At 39.5% G+C, this 17,865-nt stretch overlaps 2 protein-coding genes across 2 annotated transcripts in view; both read left to right on the top strand.

Annotated features, from left to right (window-relative positions):
* The window catches only part of LOC137193493 (metabotropic glycine receptor-like), a 37,001-nt gene extending 35,358 nt beyond the window's left edge, over window positions 1–1,643 (top strand). Inside the window, exon 7 of the mRNA XM_067604708.1 lies at window positions 1,501–1,643. Within this exon, the coding sequence (XP_067460809.1) occupies window positions 1,501–1,643 (143 nt within the window). The remainder of the gene's footprint in view (window positions 1–1,500) is intronic.
* A 6,087-nt stretch (window positions 1,644–7,730) lies between these two features.
* Window positions 7,731–17,295, top strand: LOC137193792 (metabotropic glycine receptor-like). The gene is made up of 5 exons (XM_067605163.1): window positions 7,731–8,129; window positions 10,244–10,390; window positions 10,809–11,052; window positions 12,429–12,985; window positions 14,375–17,295. The coding sequence occupies exons 1-5, from the start codon at window positions 8,010–8,012 to the stop codon at window positions 15,344–15,346; spliced, it is 2,040 nt and encodes a 679-aa protein (XP_067461264.1). The 5' UTR covers window positions 7,731–8,009; the 3' UTR covers window positions 15,347–17,295.
* The last annotated feature ends 570 nt before the right edge of the window (window positions 17,296–17,865 follow it).

Here is a 17,865-nt window from a genome sequence, read left to right on the forward strand (position 1 = left end):
TCCAGAAAGCTGGCCAATCAGAACAGAGTCGGCTCATTGGAAGGGGGGCCTTAAAAAGACAGAAGCTAAGACTTCCTGTCAGAGACAGAGGCTGAACTGAGAGGCTGCATAAAGTGCCAGTAAAAGATAAATAAGGAGTTTTTTTGAACTGTGAATCATGTAAAGTTACTCTAGTGGAGTCCCAGAATGAAAATATAGAGCTGGACATGAGAATTATAGGTCCGCTTTAAGACATGCTGTGCACGCTCTTATTTGTAAGTGATCAGATCAGATTTGTGTGTCCAGACATCACCAACCTATCTGCATGGGTTGCTGTGGTAATGATGCAGGCGTCTGTAAGTATGTACACTGGAGACACAGCTTTCCAATGCGGAAGCATGAGAAAAGGAGATCCATTATCCCCCCAAAGTGCCAGCAGACAATTTATTTCAGTGTCTGTCCACAGACTGTTGCTCTCTGTGTTGTCGTCCATACCACCCTGGTAGTAGCAGCATGGATTCTACTCAGCTGCTCTGATGCACTTCCGTCAGTCTGGATTTGATGTTGTCATTGTGTTTCACATTGTGAGTGATGCAAAAGACACTTTGAAATCTGATTTGAGCGTCCAGAGTGTCTGGACTGAGACGCATCTGTAGAAATCCAATTGGAATTGCATTTCAAACCACCTCCAATTGTGGCTTGGATCTGATTTTGCTGTCCAGACTTTCAAAAATCAATCTGGATATAATCTGGATATGCCAAAAAACAGATTTGGGCTGGCAGTCTGAACAAGGTTTTAGTGCCTGATATTTGTTTAATATGTGGTGAATAACACTATTGCTTTATAATTAGCACAATGACCATGATTTGCAGGATTTTCCAAACCATCCTTCAATAATATAATATTTTGTGAAATACGCTGATTTGCATTCTTTCTGAGAGATAGATGAAAAGATTAATACCACACTCATGTCTGAGACTGAAAGCATGGAGAAACAGCTAGCCTGGCTCTGTCCATACTTCAGAAATACACCTACCAACCTCTAAAGCTGAAAAGCTGAACACATTGTATCTCATTTGTTTAATTCGTACACAAACAGAGATGTGAAAGTAACAAATTTTGTTCACCAAGACAGTAACTTTGAAACTAACTTTCCAAACTTTAGGCATATTTTTTATTTTGGAGAGAGCCAGGCAAGCTGTGTTTCTCTGCTTCCAGTCCTTATGCTAAGCTAATCACCTCCCAGGCCCAGCTCCAGCTTCAGACCAGAGACATAAGAGTGGTATCAATTTTTAAAAAGTGAATGAGGGTATTTCCCAAAACTTATATTTTTAAGCTTTTCAGTGACTTTCCAGTCACACATGAGACATTTTATACTAAAAGACACATACTTTCTGGATGGCGTGGCCCTGATAAGATAATTAGAACAATAAAGTAATTAGACAATGAAGACTTTATACTGTATAAGTTGGAGTCTTATAACCCTCTTTGCAACCTTGTTTGTTTCTTTTGATGCCCAGCGGAGTTCCTGTTCCTGCTGTGGGGCGTGTATCTGTGCTATGCCATCCGTACTGTACCCTCAGCTTTCCACGAGCCGCGCTACATGGCCGTGGCCATCTACAATGAGCTCCTCATATCAGCCATCTTCCACATCATCAGGTAGGTGGAGAAAACAGGGTGGAACAGGCATGAATGGGCATGAACAGGAAGTCAGAAAGAGATATTGTGGTCAGAAGTGGATAGATAAATGATGTCCTCTTGTACGCTGGCCAAGAGAGAAAAAGAAAAAAGGGAAGATGTGGAGAAAGGAACATAAAAGAGACATAAGACAGAGCTGAGACTGTAGAATAATTAAATATGTCACTTTAACCTATTGAACATCTCTGTGAGAGTAATGAGGAAATAGTGCGAACAATGGCAAAGAAAAGGTTTAGACGACTTTAGCCCTTTTGCAGCAGAAGCTGTTGTTTAATCATAATCATGGAGAAATGTGCCTGTTAGCGCGGGCATTACAAGTACTGATCATGTCAGATGAAAGGCAGAGAGTTCACCCGCCCCCTTCATCAGGGAAATGAACAGTGTCAGCAGAGCGGGTAAGCCAGTTGAAAGGAGGTGAATAAAAAATGTCTTCCTCAAGCAGAGACACGCCAGAGATCTACTGTGCCAGAGCCCAAAATAAACTGTCTGCCCTGTATCTGACTGTCTGTCTCTTTGTGTATCTGTCTGTCTTTCTGTCAGTCTCTCACAGAGTTGGAAAGTAACTGTTCACTTAAAGTAATGTACACATTAGTTAACTTTTGAGTGTTTTAAATGTATTTTTAAATTGGGTAATTGTCCTTTATTTTCTTTATGACACCTTCAAGTATAAGCTAAATGTTACCCAAACATTGGGCTGAGAATGTCTTCTTAAGGGAAACACATCATTGCTGGGCTGTCAATGGATCAAATGTTAAAGGGGTGACTTGTAGTGATGAATCAACAAAGAATTATCACCCAACCCTGTAGTTCCCCACAGCCATAATGGATCTTTTTAGCATATTTTAGCTTATTGTTTTGGTTTTACAGCCTGCAACTTTTCTGTTTTAGTTCACTCTCACAGCTCTCATCACTATCATAGTTTTCAGCAAAAAAGTGCAAAAAGAAAAAAAAAACCCACTATTAATACCTGCCCAACACCCAAATGGCAGACATAGTTAGCAAATAGTTAAGCATAATTGAGCATTTAGCTGCTAAAGAGCTAAAACAGAGCTAAAAGGAGAGTGAATATTACGCTGTCACATTTGTCAACACAACTCAAGTTAAATGCTAATGTTCAGTGTTTGCTAAATGGGTAAATAGGCAATTTGCCAACATGTTCGCCACAACAACTTCATGAGGTCACATATCGTTATTTGTTCCACTGCCCTGAAATGGCCAGAAAATCAATAATGCAACTTTAGATATGATGATTTGAATCATTTGTCACATAGTCAAACTTTGTCTTTTTTGAAAGAAATAACTCTAGATAAAAGTTTTTACAAGCCCGGTTTGTTTCAACAATGGGCTAAAAGTCTTAAAAATGTCTGGTTTGAATGCACACCGCATCTCGAATATTATGCAAAGCAGACCAGAAGCTGAGTTGATGAATATGTTATTCCTACTCTCAGTTTCCATTCAAGTTTGTGCAGCATGAACCTCAGCTTGCAGGCACTTGAAACTTGATTTAAATGACTGTAAGTGATTGAATCATTGTTTTGAACTGCCAATTTGCCTAATTCTGAGTCACGTACAACTATGCATTTTTGCTCTTGCTTTATCATGCTTTACTGGATGTGCTTATATATGGACACAGGAGGACAATTTGATTTGCTTTTTTAATGGCAGTATTTAAATAATGGTGAAAGTACTAATACCCAAACTTTTACAAAACTCCTAAATCAAAGAATACTTTGTCATTCCTTTTTCAGAGTGAATAAAACAGGAAAGGTGATTTTTATAGAGCGTCTGCAAGAGCCTTCGGGGGGGGGGGGGGGAATTCCATTTGTCACACTTTCTCTGATAAAACTGTTCGTAATTGAATATTCTTTCATTTAGGCAGCGGTCTATTGTGCTCAGTGGGGCCAAAAGGAAAAGATCACATCCTTTTAATCTGTTGAGAAACTGAAAAGTCCAGTGGGTACACCTTCATCAGTGGTGTGAAACTGTTATAAATCAAGCTTTTCCTGCTTGCTGGGGAATAAAACCTTAGAGGTTTTTTTTCCAGGTGAGCTGACAGAGTCAGACTGCTGCTGCAGTCCGGAGATAAGGCTGGACTTATTCAGGATGTGGAGTGTGTGTGGTGGGGTAGGGTTGATACACACATACTATGCTTTTTGATGTCTAATATGAATTATGAATGTGAATGTGTATATTACTGAGAGAGATGACAAAGGGCCAACAACCTCTGAGCCACCTTGGTGGAAGAAACATCACACACACACAGTCCTCCCTGTCTCACACACACACACACCTGAAGCATTCGATCTTCCACAGCCCAGACGAATCTTTTCACAAAATACACAATACTCAGCTTGATACTACCTAAATAATTGCATCGATTGATCATGGTGTTATGGTGTCTGGCTTTGATTACATCATGTGTTTTTTGTTCTGGGGGAGTAAGCGTCATTTCGTAATTGCTTATGCCTAAAAAGTATAGAAAATGGCTATTATTCCCTTGAAACTTTGCTTTTCTGACCAATATAGTGATATTTCAAAATTTTGTTATTTCCAATGGGCAAACGGGCCAATTTGCACATTTTCATTCACACAAAGTCAGAAAAAAACAACATATGAGTCGTCAGATACGATGATGGCAGACTATAATTGAGGACTGATTCATTAAGGTAATTTATAATCATAAATCTCAAAAAACTACTCACTTCTAAATCTTTTGTGGTCATTTTATAACTATTATAAATACATGTTAATTTTGTTCATGTTTTTTCTGACTTTATGTAAGTGAAAATGTGCAAATTTACCCATTTTCCCATTGGATTTCAAAATATCATTGTCAAAGTTTGAAGGGAATAATAGCCATTTTCTATACTTTTTTTTAGGCATAAGCAATGAGGAAATAACACTTACTACCCAGGAACAAAACTGTGTTACATAGTGTTAGCTGTGGAAAATTGGTGCCAAAATGCAGCAACTTGTTAGAGCCAATTTAGGCTTTTGTGTACTTTTCACATTATCCAGAAAAAAATCGGAGCAATTACCTGTATCTTGTGAATACAATACCAGCTGTGATTTAAAGACAGCTACAATAAGAGGAACTATGACATCAAGTGTTTCAAAGAAGCCTCTAGCTACCAAAATTGCTGCTGTGTGCTTTGACAGATTCTGCACGTCTGGATTGAGACAGTGGTGACAGAAATGGGACACAATCTGTCTGTGCAAAATTACTTGATTTGGTGTTTTGCTGATGGCTGCAGAAAACATTGTCCCCGTTTAGCTCTGTAAACTTTTTTTTATATGTAGCACATTTTAAAGCAATGTGACAACTTGCTATACCGTATAATAAAAGATAACAGCAAGAGACGGTGTAAAGAATCACAAGAATTTTGGATTTAAAAGATTAAAATAGTGAAACCACAAAATTACAATGACGTATTTGGAGAATGCCACAAGATAAAAATGTGTTTTACATTGAAAGACGTTGAAAGAGGACACTTCGCATATCTAGGATTCTCAAAAGGACTATGCCAGAGGCAAGGGTGTAGGTTTGGTTATAACTTTGGTAGGGACATTTTTTGTCAGACACCCAAAATAAACTGTTGTGCATGTGCACTTGCTCTCTCTCTTTTCTTTTTCATATGCGCACACACACACACACACACACACACATAAAGAGCTTGACTCTGCAAAAAGTTTACTCTGTTGAATATGTATTTGACTAAAACAGGACTTATCACAATTTTAAACAGATATTTACATTTAATTGTCATTAAAAAAATTGACTTAAATTAATATTAAAATGACAATAGATTTTCACAATAAATATTACAAGAATTGATTGCATCATTACTTGTTTATGACAGTTTTTCAAATATTTTCATTGTTATGGCAAATACATGGTTGCACAAATGAACAAACATTATTCAATCACTCTTAACAAACCTGATTAAAATAAAAAGATAATTTCCTGATTTGTTGCATTATTATTATTCTGTGACTCTGACTACATGTGCTGAAGAGATTGAGAAATAATATTTCATAAAAGCCTTTGATATTGTCAAAGGAGTAAGTTAACACCTGTGACAAAAAGACGGTACATGCAGTCTTTAAATAAATGCACAAAAAAGATAAAAAGTCATTAAGCTGTCATTTGTGCATTCATAAAGTCAATGAGTTATGTAATATTGTGGTATAAGTTTAAATGTTAGAAAAAGAAATACATTTTAAGACATCTTGATATTCCAAAAGTGGACATTTCTGTAGAATGACCTGAATGTATAATAACCTGCAACTATCTGATGTAAGACATGTTCAAACCTCACCTGAGATTCTGTATCTCTGTTTCCTGCAACTAACAAAACTACCGACACTTAGGTACTTCTTTAAAAAAGGATTTGATGTCTTAATTCCACTTTTTGGAGGCATGTTCGCCAGTAATAAAGTTATTGAGTAAAAGGACATCATGTCTGCCTGAAATTTAAATATAATAACAACTGAGTGATGTTAATTGTGTCCAGTGAAGAGCTTTCAATTACATGATGTTTGAAACATTTAAACTATAAATAACCACTTCAGATTCACAACCGTTTATCATCGACTCTACTACGGCCATGCTGATAACTGACACACTGCATGTACAGCTGAAAATTGAGGATTGCCAGATTATTGAGTCTGGTACCCCCCATATACTGTACCTACGCCCATGGCTGTCAGGAAGTAGCAGGAGATGGACCCAAATGCAGGACACAGGAGCAGCAGGAACTGAAGAGTAATTCTTTATTCAAGATAAGCACGCAAGGCAAAACTGAACCAAACAGAACAAGACAGAGCAGTACAGAACAAAACAACAAAGGATCCAACAAGACTTAACTGAAACACAGGACTGAAATACTAACTGAACTAATGAGGAGATGAGGCGCAGGTGGGGAGATCAGTGGAAAATTCAAGTGAGGGGAATCAGGAGTTGAAAAGGAGAACGGGAAAGAAGCTGATTGGCTGGGGAAAACACAGGGAGCAGGGCAGAGCTGATGAGGCCGAATGCAGGGCAGGTGTGGAAAGAAAAGTGGGCCAACCTAGGAAAAGAAAAAAATAGAAACATAAATTGCTGTTGACATAAACATGAATAAATCTGTCATGCAGAGTGCCCTGCATATTAAGGCTGCATGTAATATAAATTGGACTGAAAGACAACAGTTGCTCTGAGTTTCATTCTGGAGGTCGGTGACGAAGCAGGAGGCCTGGAAGGGCAGCCGGCACCACTAGATTCAGCTACAGGTTGAGGCAGGGTGCAGGACAGGCAGACGGCTAGAGTGCAGAGCAAGAAGTGGGCAGCTGGAGATCTGGCTGGGCACCGGCAAAGACGGCTGACTGACAATCTGAGAGATCTGGCTGAGAGTTGGTGTAGATGGCTGACTGATAGTCTAAAAGCTCTGGCTGTGGGTCGGTGTAGACTGCCGACTGGAGGTCTGGTAGGATGTCGGCAGAGGTGGCTGCCTGCTGAAGGTCTGAGAGGATGTCAGTGGGTGTGGCTATGGCTGGGAGTCCAGCAGATGAGCCAGAGGAGCGAGGTAAACAGGATTCTGCTGAAGCACAGCCACAGGAGACTGCTGCAACTCAGGAATAGGAGGTTGTTGCAGCTCAGGAACAAGGGGGACTGTAGCAACTCAGAAACAGGGGATTGCTGTGGTCCAGCAGGGACATGAGATTATTGCAATTTAGCAGGGACAGGCTGGACCTCAGTAATTGCGCTGAGCAGCAAAGACTCTGTGGTTCTAGGCACCACATGTTGATAAATCAGACAAAATCTATGTACAGAAACTATCATAAGCACAGTCAACTAGAAAAATCTAAATTTATCAAAGAGAAATGAGGGACAATCACAGAGAAACACACACGAAAATGGTTGGAATGAGAAAAGTCTGTTTTGCTTCCTGTCAATATTGCCTTTATTCTGGCAGCTACCCGCAACTGTATCTAACATTCAAACACTGTATTGCCTCAACACAAAATAAAAGTGCTACGCTCAAAGCCAAGTTGAACAAATCTCTACTCCTCAAAAGGAGGCAAATGGCTGCAATAAACTGCTACCTTTATAATTCTCACACAGTTTTGCTTTTATGCCTTTATGTTTACAGTTTTTAGACGCTGAGATTGCCTCAGGGTTGTGGTACATTTCATTCAGCTCTTTTCGTCCAGAGAACCACTAAAGGCTGCTTTTAATGTCTGTGTTTGTAGGTGTGTCTGAACATATTTCACAGACACGAGAAGCACTGCAGTTCTGCTGACTTTTAAATATAAACTTTGATAAATTGACTGAACAGAATCTCTGCCGTTGATGTTTTCCTGCAGGTTCTCTCTGGTGCCTGGGCTGCACCCTGACTGGATGCTCATGTTGTTCTTCGCTCACACTCATCTGACTGTGACTGTGACTCTGGGCCTGCTGCTCGCTCCAAAGGTAACGCTCCATACCTGAAGATTAGCGGTCTGTTAGTCAACAGTTACAGTCTATGAGCTACCTTTATAGAGGCAAATATTACGGTTCTTCCACCAATTTTTTTGTTGAAAAGTTCACATTTATTAATAACCTCAAGTTCCTGACTTGACCTTATTCATAAGAGAAGCAGCTCCCCCTAGAAAGAGTTGCATGAATGAGATCAGTACAGAGGTCATATTTTTCTTTCCCTGCAAGAGCATTTTTGGAAATTCCTGTAATTGCAACGAAGGTTATATTCAGTCGAGAGATTTTCATAATGGCTACTGCTGTACTACAGCTTGTATATGCAACTGTTCATTAATAATCTTTAGGTCATTTGATATTAGCGATGTGGAACACACACACTCACACAGGCACATTTGCCACCATTGCCTTAAACTCATTCAAACTGCGTTAGCGGTTATTGTAATTTAGCTAAGCACTCCCGCGAGTGTCTTTATGTGCAATCTCTCAAGTCTGAAAACATTTAATTCTCCCGCTGTGTGAGAAATGCAATACACCATCAGCGCGCTCCATTCTTTCATTCGTTCTTAATTAGGCACCTCAGAAGTGCGAGTCAGTTGATTACACTGGGATAATTAAGCACAGTGGGAGGATGTTAATCTCACACAGCGTCTGTTCCTGAATCTGGGCTAAATATTTGGTCTCCTTTTGTTCCCATATTTGTTAGTCAAGCCAAACTAAATAATTTGGCCATGAAAATCAAGTCAAAATCGAATCACTCTTTGCTGATCATTCGCTTTAATTTATCATGTTATTGTAATAATACAACCTCATCTCACCTTTTTATTTCTGCGCTCAGGAATCCAAGTGAGGAGATTAGTCCCTATAAATTCAGAATTATACAATTCTGAATTTATAATACGCAATTTACACAGTTCAGTTTCTTCAGTTGAATGATAAAACAACAATTAAGGAACATTTAAGTAAGTCGCTTGTATTTATATGTGAATATTCAACTTTTAACTGTGAGTAACTCCTTCACACTGACTCCAAACCACAAATGTTTTGAAATGGACAAAACATTTCTATCCCAGTCGGATCTTGGTCAAGTCAAAATGTTCAAAAAACCCCATATTGTATGTACATCTGTGATTAAGTAAGATACATAAAAGGAAATGTTAAAATATTGTACATGATAAAAGCATAAAGAATGCATTTCCCCAGAAAAAATCATATTTTTCTATTAACATTTACCAATATACATTTACTGAATGGTATCGTCAAGACTGTGGACAACTATCAACAAGAAACTATACCCAGAATATATCTAAATTTACAAATTCTAAATGTTTTATTTCACATTCTTAGTTTAGACGTCTTGCTGCCATATTTGATATGTAAAGATATAAAAACTTTGCGTTTGAAGATGAAGAGTATTAATGTCCGTTCATCATCTTGAGGTTCTAATGTGTTCCATGCCAGTATATCTCAGGGAAGTGTTTTGATCCTCTGAAATGTTCTGCCACCAGGCTACACAGGCCTGTGTTGGACTATTCTGGTTTTTAAAGCTATCTGTATTTTTAAATTGCATGAACACTTGATCATATACAGTAGAATATGTTGGGTTGTTGTAGGTTTGACCTTGTTCACTCCAACAGCCTGAATTTAGAAAATTTTACTTGAAATTAGGGTTAATCCTGCAATAATCAGCTCAGTTTGAAGCCAGTTGAAACTGTTAAATCATTGAGTGAAACATTAGATACTATATTAAGAAAAATAATTAATGAAAACAATGTTAATCTCCTACAATGTGCATTTTCCTTATTCTGTGGTTCATATTATCAGGATGGGATCATTTGTTCAAGTTAAACAAATTCAATTTCAGGCAGGAAAGCAACTTTTTCACTTCATAAGATCTATATCAGTAACTATTTTGCTGCAGGAAATTGCTGTTCACCACCCTCCCACCTCAAATGATACCCTTGGCTAACATTAATTTTGTCATACAGTAAATCTATAAGCCAGAGATAATGTTACTTAGGGAAACTACATTTCCAATTTGACATCTTTTTCTCACCCTTCCCACAGGGTCAATGATGGTATTCTTTCATGTTGCTCTCCATCTGTTTTAGTTCCTGTCTAAAGGGACTCAGGCCAGGGATGATATCGCCACAGAGGCCTATGAGGAGGAGCTGGACATGGGAAGATCTGGCTCTTACCTCAACAACAGCATCACTTCAGCCTGGAGCGAGCACAGCCTGGACCCTGAGGATATACGGGTGAAGTAGCATTTAGAATAGCAAGATCTTTAGCCTTAAGCCTTCCCATGGTTAATCCAAATATGTATGCTTTACTACCGCTTTTTCGTTAAGATAGTACTTATAGAACATGTCACACTTGAGATAGATCCTTGAAAACCATGAGCAGTGATGGGGTCTATTATGAATGACAATGGCAGAGATATTTTTCTATTATTGGCAAAATGTTCATGTTTTTTCTAAATAGGAAAAAAAATTTGGTCATGGTAGATATTTTTATCACACAGTTTAGTAATCCTCATAACTTGCTCCAGCCACCAGATGTCATAACAATTCAAGAATACATTTTTGAGCTCAAAGAAGTGCAAAGAATGTCTGTTATTTAAACCTTAAAGTTCTTATTTACAGTCCAGTATTTACAACCTCCTTTCTATTTTAGGATGAGCTGAAAAAGCTGTACGCCCAGCTGGAAGTCTACAAACGCAAGAAGATGCTAGCCAACAACCCTCACCTCCAAAAGAAACGCAACTCCAAGAAAGGCCTGGGTCGCTCCCTGATGAAACGAATTACAGAGATCCCAGAGACCATGCACATTCACCGCCAGTGCAGTCGTGAAGATGGCAGTGAACATGGCAGCAATCGCAGCACCTTGAGGAGAAATCCATTTGAGCCGAGCCATCATGGTAAAATCCTAGTCAGGGTGATAGCACAGCATGGCAATTAAGAGAATTTATCACTGAATTTCCCATTTGAAATGCAGTATATGACTGGGTTGTTAGATAAGTTACTGTATAGCCTGTAGGATTTCTATTTCTTAAAACGGCCTTTTAAGGTTGCCTTGCTTATCTAAAAACACACAGTACATTTCTCATTCAAGATATAACCAACTTTTATGACTGGTTTGTTGGATGGAGAAAACATTATTAATTCTTTATTAATCACTTCTTTAATATGAAAGACCCATTTAGAAATATTAAGAAATAGAAGCCAGCTCTGTAAAGTACATACTTGTAGTGAGCTTTTTCACAGCAGACATTTTAACTTGTCATACTGGAAAGCACGGGTGTTGATAAAATACATTAACGATGATCTGGTCTATTTAAATGTCCCAGTAAGCCATGACAGTTTGACAGTGAGCCAGCATGCACAATACCAGGACCTTGAAACTCAAGCAATTTAATTGGATTAAGCCAACTGGTGTAAATTTTATTATTTACCTCTACTGTGATATGTCAAAATGTCTTCTTGAAAACATATAAACATAACTACAAACAGGACCAGCAGAAAAACACACTGTGCTGCCTCCTAATATTTGATGTCAGCTCCACATAGAGAATGAAATGGAGACTGACTTTGTGTGCAATCATACAAATGTAATTCAGTTACAAGATGGTCAACAGCAATGCTACAACAGCAACAGCAAAGTTCTGTGAGGCTTTACTTAGGCAAAGTGATGCTTTGAGCTTAACAGTAACATCACCATGCTAACATGCTCACAATACAATACTAACATGCTGATGTTTAGATATGTTTACCATGGACACCATCTTAGCTCAGCTTAATGTGTCAGCACACTAGCATTTGCTAATTAGTGCTGAGCACAAAATACAGCTAATGTTGGGAATGTCAATAGTTTTGAAGGTATTTGGTCATAAATTTTACCTGATAGTGGCATTAGAGGAAAAGTCAGCAGATCCCTTAAGTCATCGGGTTACATCGTCTGGGAACCCTGAATGTCTGTACAAAATTTTGTGTCAATCCATCTGATAGATATTTCACTGGATATGAAAAATCTTGGCCTGCTGGTGGTTCTAAATAAAAAGTCAGGGTTTTACTAATGTCATAGGATTCATTCTCTGGGCACCATGGATATCTGTACAAAATTTATGGCAATCCATCCTATAGTTGTTGAGTTATTTCAGTCTGGACCAAATGGGTGGGCCGACCAACGGAATAGCAAGTGTGGCCAAAACTTCATGAACTTGTGAATTATGTATCATTTTAAATGACTTAACATATCCCACTTTCATGCAAGTCTAATATTTTAATCTCCCCTCAGGCAAACCCCGGGATGACTCTCTGAAGAACAAAGTCATAGGCTTGAAGAAGTCCCTAAGCTATGACCACGTTTGTGACCAGGATGAGGAAACTGGAAGCCAAACTGGCTCGACAGCAGGAGATAAAATGACTCCTGTTGGAGGAGGTGGAGAAGGATCGCTTCTGGGTTCCCTCATTAGCCGAAAACATTCCAAGAAGCCACTGGAACCACCTCCGACCCCGCCGAGACTGGAACCAGCCGAGTCCACCGAGTCTGTTCCACTCTTCTGGAAATCAGCCAGTGCTCACAACTTAACACATGAAAAGAAACCCGTCCACCTGCGGACCTCCATCATGCAGAAGTCTCTCAGCGTGATTGCTAGTGCCAAGGAGAAGATGCCAGGGCTTACCAACAAGACGCATAGCGTGGAGGATGCCAGTAAGAAAGGTCTGAAGGGACAGGAGGGGAGGATGTTGTCAGGTGTGGATGAGACGCCTGAGCATTATCCCAAGATGATCATCAGCCAGTCAGTGGAGTACTCCAAGACACCCATGAAGATGGGCATCATGAAACAACAGGTACCTTTTTACAAATTTACATTCCAAATCCTAATTGATTGAAGCATTCCTGTACTGAATGATAGTAGTGGGGTTAGGGGAAGAGGAAGTAAAATAATCAGTTACTCCATTGACATTAAATTAATCAACAACGAATTTCACAGTTGATTAATTGTTTACAGAGAAAAAAATTCCAAACATTCTGTGTTTCTAACTGTTTGAATGTGAGGATTTGCTCACATTTGCTCCTATTGAGCAATAATGTATTGTTTACCTTGGAAATAGTAGTTTGACAAAAAACAAAAATATCCTAACTTTCAACTTAGTAGCTTTTTGAGTGGTCTCAACTGGAGCTCAACAGAACATCTTGTTAATGAGAAGGAGGATAGAGAAATTGAGGTGCAGCATATCCACGAGTTAATCTGGACCAACGGTTAAAAGGAATGGCTGATAAGAATCCCACTCTTATTTAAGACCAGGACCAGGACTTTGTTTAATCATTGGGGACCACCACAGGCATACCAGTGGGACTCCCTTACAGTATGTGCCTGGGCTATCAGAACATCCAGCCAGACTCTTAAACCTGTATGCTAAAAGAAGCTAAAAATATTCAATAGAACTGGGAAGAATTGCAGAGTTGGATGATAATTCTCTGTGGGCTCGTAACTGTGAGCGACCCCCTTCACACACATGTAGTCATTTGGTCCATTTTTGATATGAAAATATTGATCATAGCAGCTTTGAGTTACAGAGGACCAACACTGTCCACAAACCACTGAACACCCAAAAATCTCTGCTGGTAGACACTAAAAACAGGAACCTCCTGGAGAGGAAGACTGAAGGGGTTGCACATGGTGTATGACATCACATTATCCGCCATATACAGCCATCCATTATAACGTGAGCAAAGTTCCATACTTAGGTATTGTGATGACATCTGAGCCATTTCAATCACAACTAATCAAACTCCATCTGGTGATTGAAGATTGTGAAGTGTAGTTGAAAGCTCCTGGAAAAGCTAGTGATTGGACCTTGACTTATTTTTTTTGTTCCTGAATATCTTCTGGTTTTAGACTGTTGGTCAGGCAAAACAAGCAATTTAAAGACATCAGCTTGAGCTCTTAGAAATCTTTTTGGACATTTGTCATTCTTTGACAGTTTATAGACTAAAAGATTAATCGATTAATCAGTTGATCCCTAAAATGTTTGGTAATGAAAATTATTGTTAGTTGCAGCCCTATTTGTCTCTCATATTATTTGAATGCTACATTCAATGATTTAGTGGGAAGATTTCTTTTTGGATAGCTGACTGGCTGTGTGGTACAGTCGAAAGCTCCTTAACAAGTGAGTAAGTGGACATTGAGTTGGTATTGTTTTATCAACAGTTATTTTATTGCTTGATTGTGACAGGTGAGTGGCAGCCAGCCATCCATTTGCTCTGAGACTGGGAGGAACCTCTACGACGTGTCTGAGGTTTGTCCCTGGGAGCTAGAAGAACCTCAGACCCCCTCTGAGGCAAAGACCCAGAAGCACGTTTCAATCGCTCCTGGAGAAACCACTGCAGGCCGGAGAGGCAGCGGCTCTGGAATGACCAAAGGTAGTCGGTCCCAGCAGAGGCAGAAAACAGGGCAGTCGCCTTCCAACAGACGCCGCACCAAAGACAAAGGAGGAGAAAGGGAGGAGGGCAAGGAAACACGTAAATCTCGCCCACCCAGGTCACCTCTGCCTCTCAAGCCGGATGTGTGCCCCTGGGAGTTCGATGAGCAGCCTATGCTGGGAAGAGATTCAGATTCCATCTCCCCAGACAGGATCAGGCGTAAAAAGAGTGTCACACCCACTGATGGAAAACCCAAGGCTCTCCACTCAGACCACTCCAAGTCCACAGGGAGCCTGTTGCAGCCACCCTCCCTGATGGTAGAGATCTGCCCGTGGGATTACACCAGCCCACCCTCGCCTAAGCAGGAGAAGACCTGCAACAGTCCAACCACGCACAAGAAGAAAAGGAAAGGCTCCTGCTCGTCCAACCACAAGGTGGAGAAGGAGAAAGGGAGGGAGAAAAGCAGAGAAAGGCGGAGCTCCTCCAGCAAGCCGCCATCAGAGAGGAGGCGTGTTAGTCAGTCGTCAGAGTGCGGCGGGCCGGTTTCTGAGCGGCGGAGGAGCTCCACCAGAGACCCAGAGGTGATGGAGAACAAGAGGGCGGAGGTTTTCTCCCGGGAGGCTGAGCCCTCACACACCAGCTTTGGTCAGACTAAACCCTCACCAGACAGGAAGAAAGAGAGCTCTTTGAGTACTAGTCACAAACCTGCAGTCATCAGCGGTGCACAAATGGCTGATGTTTGTCCCTGGGACTTTCAGGAGCCAGACTCCGGGGAGAAGGCATGATGACTGGTGTGACGATTGTATTTTTTTGTATCCACAGAGGACAAAGCAATGAAATGTCTCTATGGGGAGAACCAAAAGATAAAGATGTGACATTGATAAGAAAGTTTACTCTGGGTCACCTTGGTGTAAGAGATTTTGCGAGGAAGAACATTTATTCTGCTGTCCATTGATGCGATCCAAACATGAGTATTTGCTAAATAACAAAAGTTCTCGTTGTTACATTGCAGTGAATGCAACCTTGAAGTCACTTTAAAGAAATTTTTAGTCTGCACTTTTGCTTGCACATTTGTCAGAGGTACATTGTCTGTTTTTATCACATCGAGTACATCAAGGTAATTTGAAAATTAATCATACCTGTATTAAACCAGCAGATCAGACAATCGTTTGACCACAAACACACTGAATGCTTCACATAATCAGCTTATTGAATATTCACGTATGTTTTCCCTGTCGAGCTGATGAAACTGATAATCTATGTTACATGGTTAACCAGTGGAGTCCGACCGTATCAGATACTGATGATGCACAAAGAGGCAGCAGGGCAAAAAGACCTTAGGAAAAGAATGGGATATGAGCTCCGTGAAGCAGGACCAAAGCCCCAGACACAGCTGTGAATGCCTTACCTTTAGGCCAAATGCATAATTCATGGCATGAAGATGATGTGTTTGATTAGAGAAACACGGGAATAACAAAGGATTGTAGTCTAGCTTCACCTTTAAATGAAGAAAACTGTATGTTTCAGTTTAAGTCCTCCATATACAGTGCAGTGTGTATACATTTTGCAAAAGCCATTGCATGTTGCAAACTACCAAGCATCCAATAACTAAATGTTTATTGGTTAACTTGTACTCAAATATGACAGTGGAACTATTGATGTTGTTGCCTATGATATTTGTCTTCTGATGTACCACATTGATGCTTTTGAAATGATGTGCATTTATATCAATAATGTACACGGATGTTTCAAATGGCTCACAGTTACAGTTGAGCAGATAAAATATCCATGAAGCTCTCCCTTCTGTTTACATTTATTTACTGTTTACTCCTATAAAGTGGCACATTTACTCTGTTTTTGCTATGGACATCCCTTCTTTAAAAAAAAAAACACCACTCTTGCATCACAGGCTGTTGTATCTCCACGTCTAGAAGGGCGACTTAAGGACCAAACACAAGCCTGAGTTGGGTGGATGATGTGAATAATGCATTTTTTTCTCTCACTTAGTTGCCCATTTTACATCTGCTTGAATGCACCTTCTTTCAAATATTTGCACACATTCAATCGCTAAAACCACAACTATGCATGACCAAAGCTTTCTTTTGCCACTTTCTCTCTAATGGGAAATGAGTAATTTACCATTTCAACAACATCTCCAACATCAACAGTCAGCCATTCACATAGTAGTCAGCTCAGCGTCTTTATGGTTGTGTGTGCATGACTGTGAACATACAGAGGTCATGGTACACTAAAATTCACCTGAAGGCATTAAAAACAGTGAATAAAGCCTACTATGAAATACTTAAAGAGGACTTGACAAATGTACGCTGCACATTGGATTTGTTCAAATAAAGATGTCAGATGTTGTCATGTATTTACTAGGAAAGAGCGTCCAGTTTAAACTGTGTGCTAATCTGTTTTGCATTATTCAGGAAACAGCATCCATAAAGTGAGAGGCCTGATAAATATACATGTACCACTACTTCACTTTATTTATCGCTGGTCCAACTTTCACAAGCGTTTTTCTACCAGATGATTTAAAATGGAACGTTGTAACTTGCCCACTAAATGTACTTTATGCTTGTTATACTGTATAGTGTTACTCCAAAAGGTTACAAATTGTTGTAGCATCCACATGGGAGTATTTATATATTGTACATTCATATTGTGTTGCATGTACATACAGTAAATACCCTGTTCTCAATTCTGAATTAAATATTTCTATAAAACCCCACTGCCACTGATTTGGCTCTCAGTTTGCTTTAGGACTGTAGATTCTCTTGTTCTGTTCAGTAATGTCTGTTTGAGGTTCATATTTATGATCCATATATCTTGATCACCTGCACTTTCAATTCAACTGAATTAATTTTATATCTCTGTAAACTCTCTCATAGGAAGTCCTTTTTTGTAGACTGTGCAACACTGCCACCAAGTGGAGAATAAGTGTAACTGTGAATGGCCTCTTCATGTCTAGACATAAACGTCTTAATCATCCACTAGAGTCTTAATAAACTAAGAAGAAGATAATGTGATTCTTCACTTAAGACTGGGATGTATTTAGTGTATAATTTTATATAGATGAAGGCTGTATTTCAGGGATGCAATTTCACAAAAGCAGCCGTATTCAAGCTTACACTGTCTCTGCTGCAAAGGCACGACATTACAACACTTTAAATATATTCCATTACATTACTGCAAAAGTCCTGCTTTAATTATTTTACTCGAGTAGAAGTATGAAAGTAGCAGTAACACTCTTAAAGCGTCAAAAGTACACTCCTTTACTCTAGTAAGGTGACAGAGTTTC

This window comes from Thunnus thynnus, chromosome 12, assembly GCF_963924715.1.
Source record: "Thunnus thynnus chromosome 12, fThuThy2.1, whole genome shotgun sequence".
Lineage (NCBI taxonomy): Eukaryota > Metazoa > Chordata > Actinopteri > Scombriformes > Scombridae > Thunnus > Thunnus thynnus.